The sequence below is a fragment of the Crinia signifera genome, chromosome 1 (assembly GCF_055691185.1).
Source record: "Crinia signifera chromosome 1, ASM5569118v1, whole genome shotgun sequence".
NCBI classification, from domain to species: domain Eukaryota; kingdom Metazoa; phylum Chordata; class Amphibia; order Anura; family Myobatrachidae; genus Crinia; species Crinia signifera.
The window spans coordinates 420,616,133-420,638,373 of NC_139217.1; the positions used below are offsets into that span (position 1 = coordinate 420,616,133).

Here is a 22,241-nt window from a genome sequence, read left to right on the forward strand (position 1 = left end):
CTTGTCTGGGTGACGTACACAACTCATGGAAGTTATTATACAAAATGCTGCACCTACCTACCCTGCATTATGCTCACAGTATGGTCAAGGGTTTCTTAGGTCTGTTACTGTACTACAAACATCCTCTGTATTGTTGTTGTTGTTTTTTATGTCTGTAAAGCGCCTGGAGTCCTGTTGGAGAAAGTGCGCTATATAAATTAAACTTTCTTACGTACAATTGTGGGTGTCACGTCCGAGCACCAAAGGTAAATCATTGGTAATCATAGGTAAATCATTGAGCTGCCAGATCCTGACTTTCGTTAGGAGGGACACTTCATCTCAGATGACAAGTGCCCTGTCAGCTAATCATGCCTGGTAATGTCACTTTGGAAAACTTCTAAGCCTTAACATCATTGCTGGATAGAGGATATTTATATCAAATCAAGAGACTAACCAGCAGATCTAAATTGTATCGACCAGTAAAGGCTCATTTACATATTGGATTTATCTTGTATGCAGTATATTACATTTTCTTTTTTTGTAGATTCACATCTGTCATTGTATGATTTAAATACAGCCCTGGTTACTTACGAGGCATCTCCCATAAATTCCTCTCCACATGGAATGCTTGGTTCCTATATAATGCACTGACCTTAGGCAGACCTATACCATCTGGGTGTTCAGACATGTTGATTTAGTCTATCAGATTATCCTTTTTAAATTTGACACCTATTCCCGGCCTCTTCTCTCTCCCCCCCCCCCCCCTTTTTTTTTTTTCTCTCTCTTTCTTCCTATTTGGCACAGGAGTGCTTGATGCTCTGGAAGATGGAGGGAGCTGGCCTCATGTATTAATTGATGTATTTGATGGTGGGCTTGCTATGACTGATAGAAAATATAAGCATTTTGGAGGGTATACCTCCCTGTAATATTCTTTTGCTCTTATAATGATATTTTAGGTGTTAAAGCAGGAATACGGTCACTGATATATAAGAGTGTGAATTTCTTCCTCCACTTTTTTTTGGTTGTTGTTTGTTTTGTTTATTGAATATAAAAAAAAAAAAAGTATAAATAAAGAGTATAAATACAGCCCTGGTGCCCTAGCACAAATTAGCACAGTGTTTCCAGGTAATCTATTGGTCACACCCGACAGTAAAGACCGGGACTGAGCATTGCAAGATGTCAGCTCACAAGCCCCAAAACCAGCGGTCTTAGAAGGAAGGGGCAGCAGCAGTTAATCTTCTGGTGCATGCGCGATCTCAGCATCACTGCTGCAGACCCTACTCCCCAGAATCATCAGAGAGACAGCACCGGATCACCAGGAAAGCACCCAGAGGAGAAACATCGCCAACTTGCAGTAGAGCCCAGCTAGGTGTATAGCAGGTGAGTGCTGGTACAACACTTCCTACTCAGTAACAATTTGGAATTAACTGTACAAAATAACTTCTATTATTCTGTTTAGTGGAAGGGATTTACTTTTATTAATCATGTGGTGTGATAATAGGAAGGCCTTTTATGTAGAAGCTGAAAAAAAAAATACATCAAATGAGAAGACCCCTGTTTATAGATGCCAGGATGTGGGCAATCTTGGAATTAGACCCACTCCTCTATTAACACTTTCTTTAGCATAGGAAGTTCTGTCTAATCACCAGTTAATAACGTCTAAGAGAGTATTGAAATACATTACTACCCCCAAGCGCGTCGGTGCCAGGATGGGGGAAATAGTACACATAGCCCATATGAACCCAGCTCACCCAGACATAACCTTTAAGGGACTTTGTGGTAAGATGCCTCCTCCATATGAACTCATGTAGTGCTTAGTACTAGTCCAAGTAAGTCTTGGCAGTGAAGGGGTTAGCAGGTTGTTGTACTTCGACAATCATTTATAAACCATTGTTCAAAAGTAGAAGCATGGATATTGTTTTAGTAGACCTTACTACGATCACCCCCCTGACAGATGTAGCCAGCCTCCCTTTGAAAACAAAAATAGTTCTATATCACCAGTGATAGAAGACAACTGATTTATGGTCAACGCATAATTATCAAAATTATAATTATTACCAAGAGGGAGAAGGAGTTCGGAACATGCGCACTGTCTGTGTATGATGTTAGCATCCCGTGCCACCATTGGGACGTCTTGTATTCTGGCAGTAATCCTGCCTATCCACACAGCTGAATATTGTTTGAGGCTGCCAGTTAAACAGTGTCCAAGCTGCAGGTTAAGCTTTATGGAAATCCATGATTATCTGTATACCCAGAACCTACCGCCAGGTTTGGTTGTTCTCCAAGTATATTGTAAAACCAAGTCCAATCTCGTTACACAGGAATCATTTCTGGAACGGACAGTTTTTATAAATTTATTTATGCTGCAGCAGAATTTTTCAAGCTATACAAATATTGTACAATACATATGTAAAGGTTCTATCGCTGACTGTTGTGACCTTACACAACAGAAACCTTTCTGTATATAGTAATGAAGTCAATTAAAAGGTTTGTTTGATATTTCGGATAAATCCCATGAAGAGTCTTCAGCTATAAATGTGTCATACTTTCCTAATAATCAGCTCTGTTACAACGCAACCAGGATCCACGTTTCCCAGAACAGACGTGGTCAGAATGTGACAATTTTGGCTGTTTTGGTTGGTAATTTCTGCACTTTTTTTGTCACAGGAACATCTTCGTGATCTGCACTCATCCCGGTTGACCATCTGCCAACCGTCATTTGGGCTGTGGTGTCAGAAACAGTGATTAGATACATATTCATTGCCATAAAACAAATGAATATCATTAAAATAAATATATAGTTACAGTTTCTTATATAGCACATATATATAGTCTTGTAAAGGTGATTGAATGCTATGTGCGGTCTACAGCCGTTTCAGTTATACACCCGTCATCAGGACACACAGGTGTATACCTGAAACGGCTGTAGACCACACAAAATATTTCATCACCTTTACAAGAGCCGGAGTGACTTTTCTTCATTGTATGGTTATAATAGGAGACACGTTCTCCAAGTAATGGGCACTTGGGCAAGTTATTGATACCCTTCTACAGTGGAGGACCCACAGACTGACATATATATATTTTAATGTATTTAACCTTTTTTGTTTATATAGCTTAAATGCAGATAGTAAGACAAGCTAGAATACTAAAAAAACCAAGAGTTCCCCACTTACAGTTGACGTGATGTAGCTGAGTGGTAGCGGCGTTCGGGTGTACAGAAAGATTAGCGCACGTGTGTAGATGGAATAATGGAATGTGCAGGGTTATGCCTATTTTCACACAGATCGTTTACACCATTGGTTAAAGCCAATGAGGACTGCTATAAAAAGCACAAAGAGGGCAAGTCCAACCGCAGAGACACGTACCACCTTGCCTACAGCCAAATATACGCATTTGTGGCCCAATTCAGGGTTTGTTGCAATACTGCAACTAGTGGTGTTCCCGTCCCATGATACATCACTAAAATGCTCCACAGCGTAGCTATATCATGTGATCAGCTGCACCCTGGCCATGTTTCGGGTTGCAGCAGCTGCGACGTCACAAAGCCACCGAGGCCCCCTCCCCCATTATTCGGTATGCTCTGTCAAAATGCTGCATCGTGCCCAGCAATGTTGCATCGTCAACTCCCGGGTAGCACTGAAACTACGATCTCCTACGACTAGTTTCATGGCTTGTGCATGCACGCAGCCACGAGCGCGCATGTGCAGATCTGGGAATATCACAAATAGCGATTTTCAGGCCTTTAGTACACAACAGGGATGTAATTACAACCAACTTGTGAGCAACTCTGCACCTACCCTCCGATGGGAATATAGCACGCCAATGTGTCTTTGGATTTCTTTCTTATTTTGATAATGCAATCATGTTGCAGGAAATTACCAAGATTTACAAAAATGTTGATGCACCGTATTTTACCCCCACCGACACCAGAATTTAGTCTACACTGTGCTAAATATTTTGTACTTGTCTTTTATAGATAAAATCGGTAGCTGTACTCTGGTGTGTCTATACATACACATTCTGTTATTATTCACAAGTGCTTTATACTAGGATTTCTCCCAAGGCGCTGTATATTACTAATGTTGGCAATGGGCTGAATCTGTTTAAATGAATGGCCAGTTTCGTGATGACTAATGGAATAGATGTCTTTATACCGTATGTCCTTTTAGGATTTTATATCTCTCTCACCTGATGATTTATGCTCAGGGCAATCTCTCTGGAAATGTTCCACAGAACCACATATGCGACATCCTCCACCTAAATGAAACAGATACATGTAGAGAAGGTCACAATACTGCCACAAAATGGAGATAAATATTGAATTATTATTCAGATGTACTCGCATACACCTTTCCTACATGTGATACACTTCACATTATGCCGTGAGCTCCATATGACTCTGTAGAGTCAGGCATCTTTGTCCATTAAAAAGTGTCTTATATGTAAAACTGAGATAATCGGACGCACAAGCAGTTCATGCCGATTCAAATGATATGCGTATACAGGTTGAGTATCCCTTATCCAAATATCCGTTATCCAAATTATAGTCTCCAAAATGTACTTTTATTTTTTGCTAAAAACCTTCTGGCTACATCTGTAACTGGCACTACTGGGGGAAAAACATGTAACTGCCACTACATATGTGCAATGACATGATTGTTTGGCATTCAAATTCAGTGCCTGAGATTGTACACAAACTTTGTTCCATGTTTTAAAACCTTGTTTCATGCACAAATAGAAAATATTTGTGTGTATTTCATGTGTTTGATATAACATAAAAATGCAAGATACCTTATTCAAATATAAAAATATTGTAAAATACGGAATAATCGTCAAATTATCCAAAATTCTTCTGGTCCCCAGCATTTTCGATAAGGGATACTCAACCTGCATATTCAGTGCATGTCTGCTGCTGTATATGCAGAAGAAATCGAACATTGCAGTGTAACATTAGCATTTCGTATACAGATAGACATTTTATTTACTATTTATTATAGACATGATGCATACAATTTTTATCAGATTTCGTCGTATTTGAACCATTTTGAAAATACAAAGCAAAAAAAAAGACAACCTTTTGATATCATCAATAATAATTTCTTATGCCAGGGGTCAGGCAACTTTTTACCTTTTACCCCAAAATATATTTAGATACGCTGACATTACCCCATTGATTTGTAAGGAAATCATAATTGTAATACACACTGTACCCCCAGAAATTGATGATCTATCCTGCTAGTACGGTACACAGGCTGGCAACAAATGATGATGATGATTATTACCATGTATGCCTATGTGTGGTATAGCCACTGATAATGTGAAGTCCAGGCAACTATTAGTGTCAGTATTACCAGATGATATAGTGACAGTCTGTGCAATGTTCTTCCCTAGACTAGAGATGGCTATACCTTGACAGGAGCCATCAGACAAAGAAGCTCGGCACTGCAGCGGCAGTACAGACTGATGGCACCGCAACTAGTCGACTCTACTGCAGAAGTGGAGGAGACGGGGCCCGGGGCATCACGCAGGGAAGTGTGTTGTATACAAGGGCTTGATGCACTGCGTCAGGTCCTTGTACACTCCAGTACTGTAACACACAGCCGGGCATGCACATAGAACCTATATTTAGATTCTATATGCAATGAAATGAAATTCCTGGGGTTTATGGATGGTCATGCTGCCGAAACACAGCCAGGCATGCATATAGATTCCTATGCATGCCCAGCTGTGTCTCAGCAGCGCGACTGTCTATTACCCCCAGGAATTTCATTTTTACCCCATTTGGGGTAATTTACCCCTGTTCCCTGATCACTGTCTTACGCCGTAAGGCCCCCATACACTAGTTTGGTTTCACCCAATTCAAATGGATCAGGCCGAGACATCCTATCAGGTCAGATTCGGTGCCTGAGATCAGAGCTGCATGCGACTCAGACGCCCTCACGGCAGCGGGGAACGGAGTTGCATGCGGCACATTACATGTGAAAGGACAACATGCAATCACATGAGATCCTGCCACCCGGGACCATCTCAAGGGGGTTTGGTTGCCAAAAACTGCTGCGAGACATAGGAGTAGTGTATCGCCACCTTTAGAGACACTGGTAAACACTCCAGCACCACCCATTCTGGTGTCATTGGAAGGCAGTTAACCAGCTAATGCAAATTGTTTCAGACTCTGCACCGCTCTACAAAACTTCAAACGGGCTCTCAAGACCCATTTCTTCATCAACAAAATGGAGGAAGGAGAATACTTTTGGAAAGCGCATAAGTCTACAGTTCATGAGAGGAAACTCATCCTTGTGTGGAATTTTCTCTTTTTTAAGATTCATAAGTTGATACTCTGAAGTAATGATTTCTCAAAATTAAAAGTGTAAACAACAAAACTGTTAGTGTTAAGATGTTTTCAAGCTTGTAAAGGTTTCTTTAGTCAAAGGTATCTCAAGTGTGGGATTCGATCAGCAGGAATAGTGCTCCCCATATAAAGTGTAAAAATGAAGAAACAAAATCCAATGTGTAAGTATGATCTATATTAGACAATGTGTAGTAAATCGTGATCGGAGGTAAGTAGGTGAATACTGCAATCTACTGCAAATATATCTTTGTATAGCAAGTGAAGCAAAAGTAGGCGTACCCCACTCACACATTCTAGAAGTGGTATGTTCATATAAAGGTTTCTTTTGGAATCCTTTTGGTCGCCCAATCCTCAAGGACAAGCTTCCTCTCATGATGCGCCTTTGAAAAGTATTCTCCCTTCATCCATTTTGATTATTCTGTTTTGAAGGTGTAGGTGCCACCTTTTGGAGATATCTATTTTGGGCAGCATTTTGCACCATCTGCAATCACTGTATAAAATTTATGAAGTGGATCTTGTTCTCCATTTCATCATCAAGCCCAGCCAACTGTTATCCTAACCCATTGTTACTTGCTTGTTTCTACCTTATCTGTGTCACCAGTTTATCTGCTCCTCCCATTTAGAATGCAAGCTCTAACGAGCAGGGCCTTCCTCCCTCATGTGCTTTTCCTTCTCTTACTTAAACCATCTTTGATGGCACCAAATCCTGCGGTTTTCTGCCACGCTGATACTTATACTAGTGTCCGATGCAGCTATGTGTATGTACCCTGTACTTGTCCTCTACTGTATTCAACTGTAAGTCACCGTTTTGCTTATTCATTTATGTACTCTGTAATTGGGCGCTGCGGATCTCTTGCCATATAAAGGTTAATAATAATAATAATAAAAAGCAAAGAAAGGACCTTATAGACAACAAAACGTGTAATGGTGGTCTAAAAGCTGCCTCGCTTTTACCATTTGACTTGACTACCTCACCATATTGGTCTCTGGTACATACCTTCTGCATATAACCCCTTTGGATTGTCTGGACATGACCGTGACAAGTGTCCCATCTCTCCACATATGAAACATTTTGCATAAGGAAACTCTCCTGAAACAGAAGAACATAGTTATTATTCCTAGAAGGATAAGCGTTGCTAGATTCTGTCACAATGTTTATGATTGATCTAATCGCTGCTGCAGGCTGGTCTGACCCAGGATTTGGAACACAGTGCAGATCTGGTTAGTCCCAGACTGGCGCCATTCACACCGCTAGGTTTCAAGAAAGTACTCTCGGGTGGAGTCATTTCCACTGACACAAATTCCATGCTGTTGCGCATTCATGTGCAATAACCAGGGATTTTCGAACCAGTGGAAACGTGCATAAGGCATCCCTTCTTACCTTGCAGACTGATCCAACTGGCAGTTCCTGCAATATATATGGGAGGCAGAAATGGAAGAAAAAGTATTCTCATCCATTGGGTGGTGCTCTTATCACTTAAAACATCATTTTTAATTCTAAGTAAGCTAAAAATAAGGATAACTATTCATTGTTCAACATAACATAGCCTTAAGCAATAATGTAATATTGAAGGACAAATCAATCAACATAAAAGATACATAAACCCACATAGTATTTTAGGGATTTTTTTTCTGTTATACCTTAATTATATACTCAAATGATACAGGATAGCCTGGGAATGGGTTGGGATCATTTGATCTACAGCAGGCATGTCCAAAGTCAGGCCCGGGGGCCAAATGCGGCCCATGATGTTATTTCAAGCGGCCCACAGCCTCCAGCTGGAAGCGGGCAGAGCATCAGATGTGGGAAGCACAGCACACTAAAGGTGGGGCCCCGGCGAGCGCACCTTTACCGTGCTGTCTGCTGCAGTGAGGAGGTGCCGGCCGCCACAGTCAGATGTGTTTGGCGCCCTACCCCTGCAATCGTATATCACCCTACTCCACAATCACAGTGACAGCAGTGTTTGGGGCAGCAAGGGGGAAGCTTGCTCCTGTAACATGCAGAGTGGAGGAGGGCAGCAGCGGGAGCCCAAGCATCTCCTGTCCTTGCCATGTCTGCTTTGCCTCTCCTTCCTCTGGCTCACACAAGGGGCTGAGAAACATACAGAGAAGGGAGGGGGCAGAGTGGGGGACATACAGTGAAGGAGGGTCAGGATGGGGGACATACAGTGAATGGAGGCAGTGATGGCCATTCAGAGAAGGGGGAGCAGGGGCAGGCTGGGGGATATACAGTGAATGGGAGACATACAGTGAAGGAGGGTCAGGCTTGGGGACATACAATGAATGGAGGCACTGATGGACATTAAGAGAAGGGGGACAGGCTGGGGGACAGAGTGAATGGGTGTAGAGTGGGGAACGTACAGTGAATGGGGGCAGGCTGGTGGAATTACAGTGAAGGGGCAGGCTGGGGGACATAGATTGAATGGGGGCAGAGTGGGGGACCATTCTGATGCGATTAATGATTCAAAGAATGTTAGGCAGAATGGTCGGCCCCCACACATTTACACTTCACCAAATCTGGCCCTCGTCGCAAAAAGTTTGGACACCCCTGGTCTACAGCATGATAGTCAACAGTGATTAGGTCGACATGGGAAAAGGTTGACAGGTCTTTAGTTCGACAATGTCTAGGTCGACAGTGAAAAGGTTGACATGTTCTTTTGACCTGAATGTTAACACCGTCGACATGGACACAGTTTGAAGTGCACCGCATCCCCTCGCATCTCTTGCTGCACTCGGCACACTATTCTCCCGCCACGCCCTAGTAGATGGTAGGGCATGAAATACCGCCCGTCGGCACATGTCGGCTCAAAAAATGGTGAAAGACCCCATGTCGACTTTTTGACTGTCAACCTAGACACTGTCGAACTAACGACCTTTCCCCATGTCGACCATCATGCTGTAGACCAAATGACCGCATCCCACTGGGAATATATAGAAACAATGTACTATAGAAAAGCAGAATATGACGACGGATAACAACCATTTGTCCCATCTAGTCTGCCCCTTTTTTAACCATATTGTTTCCTTAAAACCTTTCTTTGCTCTACTACCTCTGATGGTAGGCTATTCCACTTGTCCACTTCTCTTTCTGTGAAGTAATTTTTCATCAGATTTCCCCTGAGCCTCTCTCCCCCCAGTGTCAGTGCATGTCCTCATGTTCTTATACTTCCCTTCAATTGAATAAGGTTTCCCTTCTGGACCTTGTTAAAACCTTTTATATATGTGAAAGTTTCTATCATGTTACGGATTTCCCATTTCTCTTCCAAACTACGCAGATTGAGATTATTTAGTCTTTCTGTGTAGGTTTCTTGATGTCAGCCATGTGCCATTTTAGTCACCCTTCTTTGTACATGTCTAGAGTATTTATATAATTTTGGAGATATGGCCACCAGATATATTCTAGATGAGGTTGTACCAATGACCTATACAGTGGCATTATTACTTCTTTCTTTCTGTTGCTAATTCCTCTCCCAATGCAACCAAGCATCTGACTTGCTTTCTTCATTGCTTTGTTACATTGCCTACCTGCCTTTAAGTCCATTGCAAGTGTGACTCCTAGATCCCTCTTTTACTCAGTAGTTTCAAGTATAGTGCCATTAATGCTATATTTATCACTTGGATTTTTGAGACCCAAGTGCATGATTTAGCATTTTGGCGAGCGGCGCTACATCTGACTGAGACCCACGTCCCAGTTGGAGGGGGGATGGGAACCGGACGGGTAAAGTTAGGGGGGAGCAGGGAGGTGGGGGTTGTAAGGCTGGCAGGGGCTGGTGCGTGGCGAATCCACCGCCAGCCCCTGCAAAGATGATGGCTGCTTCATCTGTAGATCAACAATTTGATTACTTTCCCTTTAATACCGGTTGCAATGTTAGCAATAAAGATATTAAAAAGCACTGGTCCAAGTACAGATCCCTGGGGTACTCGACATTAGCATCATGTGAATGCACTAACTCACTACAATTCTGTTTTCTATCCTGCAACCAAGATATTATCCATACAACCAGCCTATAATCCAATCCTATGCTGTCTGCGATGTGGGACAGTTCCAAAAGCCTGACTATAGTCTAGATATGCTATATCTACGCCCCTTCCCCCACCCTTTATCTATTACTTTTGTCACCCAGTCAAAAATGTGTCAACAAGTTTTGTTTGACATGATTCCCCCAAGTAATCCATGCTGTTTGGGATTCTGTGAATGGCTGGATGTGAGATAATCTACAATTCTTTCTTTTTATTGTGTTTCCCTCAAATTTCCCTACCACTCACTTAGGGTCACTGGTCGGATACCAATGATTTCTGTGGTGAATCTAAAAGTGTAGACAATATTTCTGTAGTCAGAAAAAACTATTCCAAATATTTACTGTATTCTCCAACGACTTGTGTGGCAGACACTCAAGACTGAGAATAATTGTCCGAGAGAGAGACCTGTTGGTGGACAATTGCAACGTTTTGCCTCTGTCTCTTCATGGAACGGTTTATAGTGAGGGCAAATATGTGGCAGCTGTGGAAACCAAGATTTTTCTATGCTCAGGCAACCAGGTTTCCCAAAATTAATTTATCATATATTTTTTTTCACAGTAGTTGCAATGTGTTGAAATGATGGACATAGATCATCCTCTGATCACAATGCAACAATCAGATGAGTTTATTTGTTAAAGTGTCAGTGTCTTGTGTTATTGTGCACATTAGTCATAGTGACATTTGATATATTGTTATAGTTGTATTATTGTTATAGTTGTATTATTCAGCAGGTTTCTATAAACTGTAGTTCTCACAATACTTAATATATATCCCTAAGTGCATATAATATAAAATTGCTCTCCTTTAACATCCGCTTATGGTTCTTTATGAGGTGTATGTGTGTGTGTTACCCTGCCTAATAAACCTGCACTAGTGTGTGGTTACCATGGTAACCCGGATTATGGTGGCAGCGTACCAGGTAGTCACGGGGACCCAGAGCAGTTGTATGGGTCAGAGGGGTGTTCTCCAGAGTTTTAGGCTATTTGAAAATTAATCCTCAAAAGTACCAGCAATCATCTCTGTCTCTTCTATACAGTTTGTCGTATTGCATCATATAAGCACCACAGAAATTTGCTACAAGAAACGTAATTAATATCGTGTGGAGAACTATGTAAATAAATAACCTTTATCTATAGGTAATTTGGAAAAACAAGTAGTTTATATAAAGTCATAAGGGGAATGTTCCGTTTACTGTTTCGGTATTTTTGCCTGATAGGTTATCATAATACAATTTTAGAGTTATTTATCTACCATGCTTGTTTGTTATAGGCCTACACACATAGCGTGATATATGGGGCGTTTTCTAAGCAATCTCACAAGATGTTAGGAAATTAGGTTAGAGGCTAGGGTAAGGCTGCAGGATGGGAGTTTATGGGATAGGTTAGGGTAAGGCTGCAGGATAAGCGGTTAGGAGAGAGGTTAGGGTAAAGGCACTCGATCCACTCGTCAGATTTGGCCTGTTTTGTTCAGATTCAGATGGCTCTGGTAGACCGATCTGAAGAAAAAAAGGGCAAATCTGCGCTCCCTGAGATCAGATGTGGGGCTGAGTCTCAGATCCACCTGATGAAAATTTTTTAGGTGCTACACCAAATATCCATCCATAGTCTGGTGTAGGTGAGCACGCATGCCACAACCATCTCTGTTCGACAGGAATGGTTTTACAGTTGATAACAGATCTATGTAATAAAAACTCCAGTAGTTTGAGGAGGAATTCATTGAAGTCATCCATGCCTTCTGTCTTTAAGAAGTATCTGTCAGCTCTCATGCCTTACTTATGGTTGATACTCGTGTAAGAATCCACATGTAGAGTGATCAGATATTGATTTTTCTCAAGTTGTAACTCATGGATTTTCCAAGGGGCATTTCTAGTGGGCTGTATATAGAATTTTGAAGCATGTACGGGAGGACTCAAATTTCGGTAGAGAAATAGGCTAGCCTGTTCTGACAGTTCGCCAATGCTAAATTCTGCTTGAGGTTTTGTGCACCCTAGGGAGCATATAAAGAGGTAGGTGTTTTAGGGTTTCTAACCTTCAAAAAAGGTATGTCAATTTTTCGTAAGTGTGCCTTCCTTCGGGACATCATCTATAATCCTGTTGTAATCATCTGTAGGGGTAAACATAACAGGCTGTATCACATAGTTGTCTCATTGCTTCCATAGAAAATATAGTTCCTTTAACCACTGTACGACATTCCCTCCCAGTATCTGAGGATTTTTTTGATTTTTTTAAAGAAATCCGCAAATGGGATGAGGTCTTAATGGTTCTTTTTCTTCCACTGACAGGTTGTCCTTCATATTTCTTTTATCCTTGTGTTTTGACATATGACTTTAACCTCTGGGCAGTAGTTCTTCCAGGAAACCTACTGCCTGTGCATCTTTTTCTGTAAGTGATATAGGGTCACAGTTGAATTCATTTATCTATTCATCCCCTGTTGTCTGTGTGGGTGATGCCAGTGTTTCGCTGGTGTTTTTCTAGATGACAAAGACTTCAACAGAAATGTCCAACCAAAGAGGCTCGGGACTGATAGTGACTGAGATCCACTATCATACAGTTTTTTACTTTTATATTTGTAATTATACTGGTTTTTAAACTACTGATCCAGAGTAAAAGTCCACACACACTGGGCGATTTTGCCCAGCAGGTATGGACAGAGATGACAGTTGTCATTGCTAGGGGGGGGGGGGGGGGGATGGCGCCCATCTGCTGGTAATACAAGGCCGTATCACCACCAATGACAATAAAATATCCATGGAGACAGACGATTACTACAAATAAACACCACATTTTTACTGTTCTTTGAAATCTTATTCATGTGGGTATATTCAATGCTCTTTAGCAAGTTGTGATGAAGAGCACTGCCGATAGCTCGCCGCCACAACTCGCAAGGTCGGTTTTCAACTGACCCCCCTGCACTCGCCGTTTCCACCAAAGGCAGATGGGGTCTTTCAAACACATCGGTTTTTGGTATGCTACTGCAGCTCTCCTCTGCCTCAAACTTGATATCACATTGAAACCCAGCCCCCAGAAAAGGCAAGAATGGCAGAAATAGATGTAGATATAGTTTTATAAATATTTACCGGTATATATATTTTTGAAATTTTTTTATAAGCATACCTTTAAATCCGGCTAAAGACTGATGCATGTGAAAGGCACGGCTGTCCGGCGAAAAGCTGGACCAAGTTTGTCTGGCTTTTTGCCACCTGGTCAAAACAGGAGTTTGAAAAAATAGCCAAGTGCTGTTTCACGTGCTCCAGCTCTTGCATGTTTTGCAGGTCTCCTCACAGAATCACAAGTGAAATAATTAACTCCACCTGCGGACCTTATAAAATGTGTCTGAGTAATTAGTACACCTGTGCACCTGCTGGGTTACCTGCAAAACATGCACTGTGTGGGGTAATGAGGACCGAGTTCTCTGACCACTGGTCTAGTGTGTATGGGGCTTTTAAGTCATCGCTTATCCAAAATAACCCATTTTTAGCAATTCGCTCTCACATGTACCGAGTGCTGGATCCACTTTGGCTCTGCATTTATTGATCTCGTGCTCTGTTGATCCACAGCGGAAACAGATTCCTGTTCCCATCTCCTGACATCTCAGCGCTTCTGTACAGTCAGACATGCCATGGCCAGGCTTCCGACAGTGGAAACAGATCTGTAACACAGGAGAGGTAGAGCGCTCATTAACGTGAGTATTTCCTCTCCAACCCCAGACTTTCATAGTGATATCCTAAAAGGAGATTGGGTGTCCTAGTATACTAAATAAAAGTTGATGAGAACACTTCTGTATTTAATCACCATATATAGGCTGGGGACAATTTTACACATACTGCATTAGCTGTGCAGTATCTAATATTAGGATCCATGATGTGGGGAGGGGGGGGGGGGTTAATACATCCCAATATGAACCCTGTCAGTGGGAGAAGGTGGTTGTTCTGATATATGATCTCTATTGCAATAGAGAAATGCCCCCTGATATCTACCCACTGTTGGTATTATTATCATTGTTTGTTTATATGGCGCCACAAGGCTTCCACAGCGAATGATAATACATAGATGAGCGGAAAAAAAATGACGGTATAATGCAATTTAGGACAAGTACATGGTAAATAAATACAGATGCATCGGGGAGAGGACACTGACAACAATCAGGGTGGCAGAAATATATTCTAAGAAAAGCAAATAATGAAAGAGGGTCCTGCCCGTGAGAGCTTACAGTCTAAAGGATTGTATGAAGAAATACCCTCATACATGGTCCTTGTTGTTATAGTAGGGTAACCCAATATATGGACCATGTTGGAGGAGGGGCTAGTATACCAATATATGGTACCTATTTATGGAGGGATAATACTTTCTCTGGGGGTGCCGGATGGGGTCCCGACAGTTGGGACCCCGACAGGCATTTACCCGACATCGGGATCCCGACTGTCAAAACACTGACAGCCGGGCTCCCGATGGCCACCTGCTATTTTCCCTCGTGGGGGTCCACGACCCCCATAGAGGGAGAATAGAATAGCTGGCTCGCTTAGCGAGCCACCATGCCCGCAGCGTGGCAAGACCGCAAGGGACTTAGTTGCGCTCACCATGCTGTCTGGGTCCGGCCAGTCGGGATCCCGACATCGGGCTAATGACTGTCAGGATCCCAACTGTCGGATCCCTGTACCACACCCTTCTCTGGTGGTACGGGGTTGCCCTAATACATGGTCCATGGTGGAACGGGGGGTTACCCCAATACATGGTCCTTGTTGGTATAGTGGGGTAACCCAATATATGGACCATGTTGGAGGAGGGGGAAGTATACCAATATATGGTACCTACTATTTATGGGGGGGGGGGGGGTACTCTATGTTCTCTGGGGGGGGGGGGGGGTAACCCCAATACATGGTCCACAGTGGTATGAGGTTTACCCCCAATTCATAGTCACCGTGGGGCATGGTGTTACCCCCAATTGATGGTCCATGTTGGTAAGGGGGGGGGGGGGGGGGAGGGTTACACCCAATACATGGTTCCTTTCTGGTACGTGGGGTTACCCCAATACATAGCCCCTCTTCTTATGAGGGAGTATCCAGCATTAGCGGTTTCCTCACCATCTTGCTCTTCTTAGTTTCCTGCCTCTTCAGCCTCCTGTCCTCGCTACGCTGATCCTTCCATTCCTGTTCCCCCTGCTGCGCCAGGAACCCGTTCACATCCTGATTCTCATAGGCCACTTTCCTCTTCTTGGCCCGGGGTGCCCCGTCCCGGCTGCCCTGGCCACCCCTCGGCTGCTGCTCCTCCCATGGGGTGGCGTCGCACACTTTGCGGTTACGGGACGGAGTGTTGGTATTATGTCCGGGCCGGGCCCAGCGAGTCATTTTTATCAAGATTCAGAAACAGAACGTGCACTGGGAAGCTGACGGATATACGTCACTTCTCCGCCGGATGTACATCGTGTTGCGGCTGTATGGGAACAGGACGGCGGGCTCCATTGTTGTTACTGGCAAGAGAAAACTTGAATTCTCTTTAGGGCTTTATTTAGGGCAGGGACAGGGCTGATATACCGCACAACAGCTGCTCTAGACACTACTGTACACGATTAGGGTTGTTTTGCGGGCATAATTTCAGTAATATAATTCTCAAGAAAATACCTGGCACAGATATATGATATTATTGTATACAAGGGCTGAATGGGATGCAGTTAAAATCCCGGCGGTCGGGATCCCGGCGTTCAGAATCCCGATGCCGGAATCCCGACCGCTGAAATCCCGACACTTTCTCCCTCCGTGGGTGTCCACGACACCCCTGGAGGGAGAATAAATTAGCATGCTGAGCGTAGCGATCCACGTCCCCCCCTTGTCGGGATTTCGTCGGTCGGGATTCCGGCGTCGGGATTTTGAACGCCGGGATCCCGACCGCCAGGATTTCATACTGAATCCGGGCTGAATAGTATAACCCACATGCTACATCAGGGTTGCCTACCTGACACTCTCCTTCAGAGAGAAAATACTCTGCTCCTGGACTTCCCTGTTAATGTATGATTGCCAGCACCTATGGTGAAACACCTTTCTTACCAACCCAGCTCCCCACACAGTGGCATAACAATAGGTCCACGGTGGCTTGGAGGCGCTAGGTAAGATTGGGCGCCACGGGGTCTGCGGAAGCTATTGCTGGGGGTTAATACCAACAGTTAATGTTTTCCAGATCTCCTCACAGAATCACAAGTAAAGTAATTAGCTCAACCTGTGGATCTTTTACATTGTGTTTGTGAGTAATGAGTGCACCTGTGCAGCAGCTAGGTTGTCTGGAAAATGTGAACAGTTGCAGGGGCTCCTGTCCCCTGTAGTCAGCAGCGCCAGGTCTCCTGTGTGCTTCAGTCAGCAGTGTCAGTCTCCTGCTACTACCACCGCTGAAGGGGGCATGGGACAGTGGCATAGCCACTGCCCACACTGCAGTATTTAAATTTTTTTAAAACACCTAAAAAAAAAAAGGGTGCAGGGTAATGCCAGTTGTCCATGGGGCCCCATAGCAGTTGCATCCCCTGCACCCACTGTAGTTACGCCACTGAAGCTCTCAAGGGCTGGAGTTCACCGACAGTCAGGATTCCGACAGTCATTACTCAGACATCGGAATCCCGACTGCGCAGCGTGGGGAGCGCAATGAAGCCCCTTGCGGGCTCGCTGCGCTCGCCACACTCGGCCACCTATTCTATTCTCCCTCTATGGGGGTCGTGGACCCCCACGAGGGAGCAGTCGGGATTCCGACGTCGGAGTAATGAACGTTGGATCCCGACTGTCGTGGAGCCGGCACCCAGTGAAATAACCAGGCTCTGTGACACAAATACAAGTAATGTACTCTTTCCACCACTAGGTGGAGGTGTTACAATGCAAATATAGTCACTAATACATAGACTTGGTTTATATAGAAAAGCTGGTAGAATAATGAGAGATTTCAAAGTGAGTTTATAGAAGTATACAGTAGGTTAACTGTAGTAAATGAGGCCCAGTGTGGAGGTGGGTAGAAGTGATACAAGACCTTTGCACTCCCAGCCTGTACATATATCTCCTATATATTTGGCTACATCTGTCACTCAAAGTGGGTGTCTGTGTCTATAACGCTCTGTTCCTGGACTTTCCTCTTAATGTGTGATTGCCTTCATCTGTGCTGAACACCTTTCTGAGAAATTAACCTGTTTAAAACAGGTGATGGCAATCATACATTAAGGGGAAGTCTAGAAACAGAGCATTGTGTCCCTCCTGGAGAGGGTCATGTTGGGAGGTATGTGACAGAGAACCAGCCCAGTGAGCCCACAGACAGTGCCAGACACCCACTGCCTTCCCATGTTGCCCAGCACTGCTACTCCACACAGCCACCAGGTGAGCGCCCCCCTCCCGCGATTTGCGGCAAAACCTCCCCCCCCCCGTGCACCCCCCCTCCCGCGATTCGCGGCAAAAACACCCGCTCCCTCGCGACCCCCCCTCCCGCGATTCGCTGCAAAAAGAACCCCCCCACGACCACTCCCGCAATTCGGGGCATAACCACCACCCCGCGACCCCCCCCCCCTCCCGCGAATCGCGGCAAACCCTCCCCCGTGACCCCCCCCCCCGATTCGCGGAAAAAACACCCCCCCCGCGACCTCCCTCCCGCGATTCGCGGCAAAAAGAACCCCCCAGCGACCCCCCCTTGCACGATTGGCGGCACCCCCCCTGCGACCCCCCTCCCGCGATTCGCGCCCCCCCCCCGCAATTCGCAGCAGCCCCAGGATTAAATGGCACATGCAAAACACTGACATGGCTATGGTCGACAATGAAAAAGGTTGACTTGAGTTTTTGAAGATTTATTTTTAATTTTTTTAATTTTTTCATATTCATTGTCATGTGTCGACATGGACACCAATGAAGTGGCACACTTATGTCAACATTTACATGTGTTGACCTTTCTGTGTTGATTTTTTCTTGTGGCGATTCGCGTCACACCCCCCCGCAACCCCCCCTCCTGCGATTCGTGGCACCCCCGTGACCCCCCACCTCCCGCAATTCGCGGCAACCCCCCACCGGAACCCCTGTGAACCCCGCCCTCCCGCGATTCGCGGCACCCAACCCCGCGACCCCCCACTCCCGCAATTCGCGGCACCCCCCGTGATTCGCGGCAGCTCCAGAATTAAATTGCACATGGAAAACACTGACATGGCTATGGTCGACAATGAAAAAGGTTGACATGAGTTTTTGAAGTTTTTTTGTCATTTTTTGAATATTTTCATATTCATTCTCATGTGTCGACATGGACACCAATGAAGTGCCACACTTATGTCAACATTTACATGTGTTGACCTTTCTGTGTTGATTTTTTTCTTGTGGCGATTCGCGTCACACCCCCCGCAACCCCCCCCCTCCGGCGATTCGCGGCACCCCCCTGCGACCCCCCCGCAATTCGCGGCAACCCCCCACCGGAACCCCCATGAACCCCGCTCTCCCGCGATTCGCGGCACCCGCAACCCCCCCCTCCCGCAAATCGCGGCACCCCCCGCGATTCGCGGCAGCCCCAGGATTAAATGGCACATGCAAAACACTGGCACGGCTATGGTCGACAATGAAAAAGGTTGACATGAGTTTTTGAAGATTTATTTCATTTTTTGAATGTTTTCATATTCATTGTCATGTGTCAACATGGACACCAATGAAGTGGCACACTTATGTCAACATTTACATGTGTTGACCTTTCTGTGTTGATTTTTTCTTGTGGCGATTCGCGTCACACCCCCCCGCAACCCCCCCCCCCCGCGATTCGTGGCACCCCCGTGACCCCCCACCTCCCGCAATTCGCGGCAACCCCCCACCGGAACCCCTGTGAACCCCGCCCTCCCGCGATTCGCGGCACCCAACCCCGCGACCCCCCACTCCCGCAATTCGCGGCACCCCCCGTGATTCGCGGCAGCTCCAGAATTAAATTGCACATGGAAAACACTGACATGGCTATGGTCGACAATGAAAAAGGTTGACATGAGTTTTTGAAGTTTTTTTTTTCATTTTTTTGAATATTTTCATATTCATTCTCATGTGTCGACATGGACACCAATGAAGTGCCACACTTATGTCAACATTTACATGTGTTGACCTTTCTGTGTTGATTTTTTCTTGTGGCGATTTGCGTCACACCCCCCCACCCCCCAACCCCCACTCCCGCGATTCACGGCACACACACACACACACCTCCCCCGCGATTCTCGGCACCCCACCCCGTGACCCCCCCTCCCGTGATTCACGGCACACCCCCGCGACCCCCCCTCCCATGATTCGCCGCAACCCCCGCCCCGTAACCCCCCCTCCCGCGATTCACGGCACCCACCCCCGCGACCCCCCCTCCCGCAATTCGCGGCACCCCCCCGCGATTCGCGGCAGCTCCAGAATTAAATTGCACATGGAAAACACTGACATGGCTATGGTCGACAATGAAAAAGGTTGACATGAGTTTTTGAATTTTTTTTTTTTTCATTTTTTGAATGTTTTCATATTCATTCTCATGTGTCGACATGGACACCAATGAAGTGCCACACTTATGTAGACATTTACATGTGTTGACCTTTCTGTGTTGATTTTTTCTTGTGGCGATTCGCGTCACACCCCCCACCCCCCCCCCCCGCAACCCCCACTCCCGCGATTCACGGCACACACACACCCCCCCCCGCGATTCTCGGCACCCCACCCCGTGACCCCCCCCTCCCGTGATTCACGGCACACCCCCCGCGACCCCCCCTACCATGATTCGCAGCAACCCCCGCCCCCGTAACCCCCCTCCCGCGATTTGCGGCAACCCACCCCGCGACCCCCCTCCCGCGATTCTCTGCAATCCCTCCCGCGATTCGCAGCATCCACCCCCCCACAACCCCCCCTCCTGCAATTCGCGGCACCCCCCGCGACCCCCCCTCCTGCAATTCGCGGCACCCTCCGCGACCCCCCCTCCCGCGATTCGCGGACACCTAAGTTGCAATACAGGGCATCTTTCATACAATTCTAACCATATTTCTCATATACAAACGTTCACAAATTAAGGGGGCGCAGCCCCTTACGACGGTGTGAAGAGCGCCCGTAGGGCGCGATGAATCACCTAGTAGCCAAATAATAGCTGTGATGTTCCAGTAGAATAATGCACAATGAGAAAACTGCCACTGCAGCAAGGGCATAAGGTGAAAAGCACCTATAGGTCAGAAAACAGTGGAAATAAAGGCTCAAAGTGTTACTATGGCCAACAACAATTTGCGTTTTATTAGTACTAAAGTGTTTCAGAGTCTGACAGGATAGGAGAGCAGGGAACAGTAAATGGTACTTTTTAACAAGGACTGAAGCGAAAGATAAGGCTTAATGAAAGTGTGAGTGATGTTTACCATTAGCAATAATATGTGGTGTAAGCCAATGCTGCGGGCTCCAGTGTACACTCAAGCACGGCGCCGTCCTCCATCAGCAGACATGGCAGCAGGGACCCCACTTGGTGATTTGCCGCTGTCAATATCACTCTTCGCTTAACTCGAGCATGGGAAGCAGTGACCAGGATAGAGGAGAGGCGACGGTCATTGGCTGACCATAGAGATAAAATTGTTATGGAAAAAGGACTAGCCAATTAGATCCTGACTTACATTTCACAGGTTGTGTTTGAAAAATGACAGGAGCTGATTGGTTGGTACTATTTCACAATTTTATCTCCGAGCTTTGAGAAATAGTCACCTTAGGGAGCCTTCCAGGACAATTCATGTTGAAAGGACCATCATGACCCAGCCTGTCGTCCCCACCAACTCCACAATGACAAATACATGACAGCAATCACCCATGCCTCAATCATAAGCTGTGTACACACGCGGGCGATAGGGGCTGAAATCGCTGGAAATATGGTCGCAGGCGACCATATTGCCAGTGATGGGAGTGTGCCCCAGCGATAAATCACCGGGTGCACGCTCCCGTTTTCAGACCCATTCTAATCGCAAGCTCCTGCGACCAGCTGATTACCTCTGCGGCACTGCTGGCAGAGGTTCCCTTTCATCAGCGACCATCTCTGGTCGCTGATGAAAAGGAGACACTGGGCAATACATTGCTCAGCAATGTATTGCTAGCAATATATCTCCCCCCGTGTGTACGGGGCTTTAGACATCCCATCCAGGATTTTCTAGATTGAAAATTTAGAAAACTTGCACGGAACTTAGCACTGATTATTATTTTGAACTGGGCTTAATTAAATGACTGATGCAAAACACACATTTTTTTTACTTCAAATAATTCAATAAGCACTAGATTCCGAAGCATACACATTTAATTCAGATGGGCTGGCCAAATTGATTGTTGTATGTTAGTTAGTTTTGATACACTACATCTTCATGCAGAAGGTTTTTATCTGTAGAAAGCAAGAGAAGTACTGTATACTGTATGTTTTTGATGGTTGTTATCATCTACAGTAGGGGTGGCCAAACCAGTCCTCAAGATCTACCAAAAGTTCCTGTATATCAGGCAACCTGTGGATCTATAGTAGGAATAAATGCAGCATATATGAAGATGTGACAGTTAGTAATGACTACAGCTGTGCACCAGCTAGGTGGTCTGGGGAATGTGACAGTTAGTAACGACTACAGCTAGGTGATTTAGAAAACATGGACCGTTGGCAGATCTCGAGGACCGGTTTGGCCTCCCCTGGTGTAGTGAAATCCTATGAGACACTGACTGAGCCACCTGTGTCTGCTGCTCTGTACATGTTCAGGCTTTTGCTTTGCTTAGTCCTAATCTAGCAGCACTGTCACAGTTATTATTTGTGTGTAATTGTGAGGAAGAAGCCAAAGCAGTTGTAGGGAGTAGTGAGTGACGTTTGTTGTAGAGTGCAGTGAGGTAGGAGTAGAAAGCAGTGAGCGTGGGCAGGGAACATAGAGGATGGGTGTAGGGAGCAGT

At 45.3% G+C, this 22,241-nt stretch overlaps 1 protein-coding gene across 1 annotated transcript; it reads right to left on the bottom strand.

Annotated features, from left to right (window-relative positions):
* Positions 1–2,317: 2,317 nt before the first annotated feature.
* ZCCHC9 (zinc finger CCHC-type containing 9) lies at positions 2,318–15,758 on the bottom strand. Its single transcript, XM_083151854.1, has 5 exons — positions 15,432–15,758; positions 13,849–13,999; positions 7,329–7,421; positions 4,171–4,239; positions 2,318–2,703 (listed from the first exon to the last, which is right to left on the bottom strand). The coding sequence occupies exons 1-5, from the start codon at positions 15,693–15,695 to the stop codon at positions 2,588–2,590; spliced, it is 693 nt and encodes a 230-aa protein (XP_083007980.1). The 5' UTR covers positions 15,696–15,758; the 3' UTR covers positions 2,318–2,587.
* Positions 15,759–22,241: the final 6,483 nt, after the last annotated feature.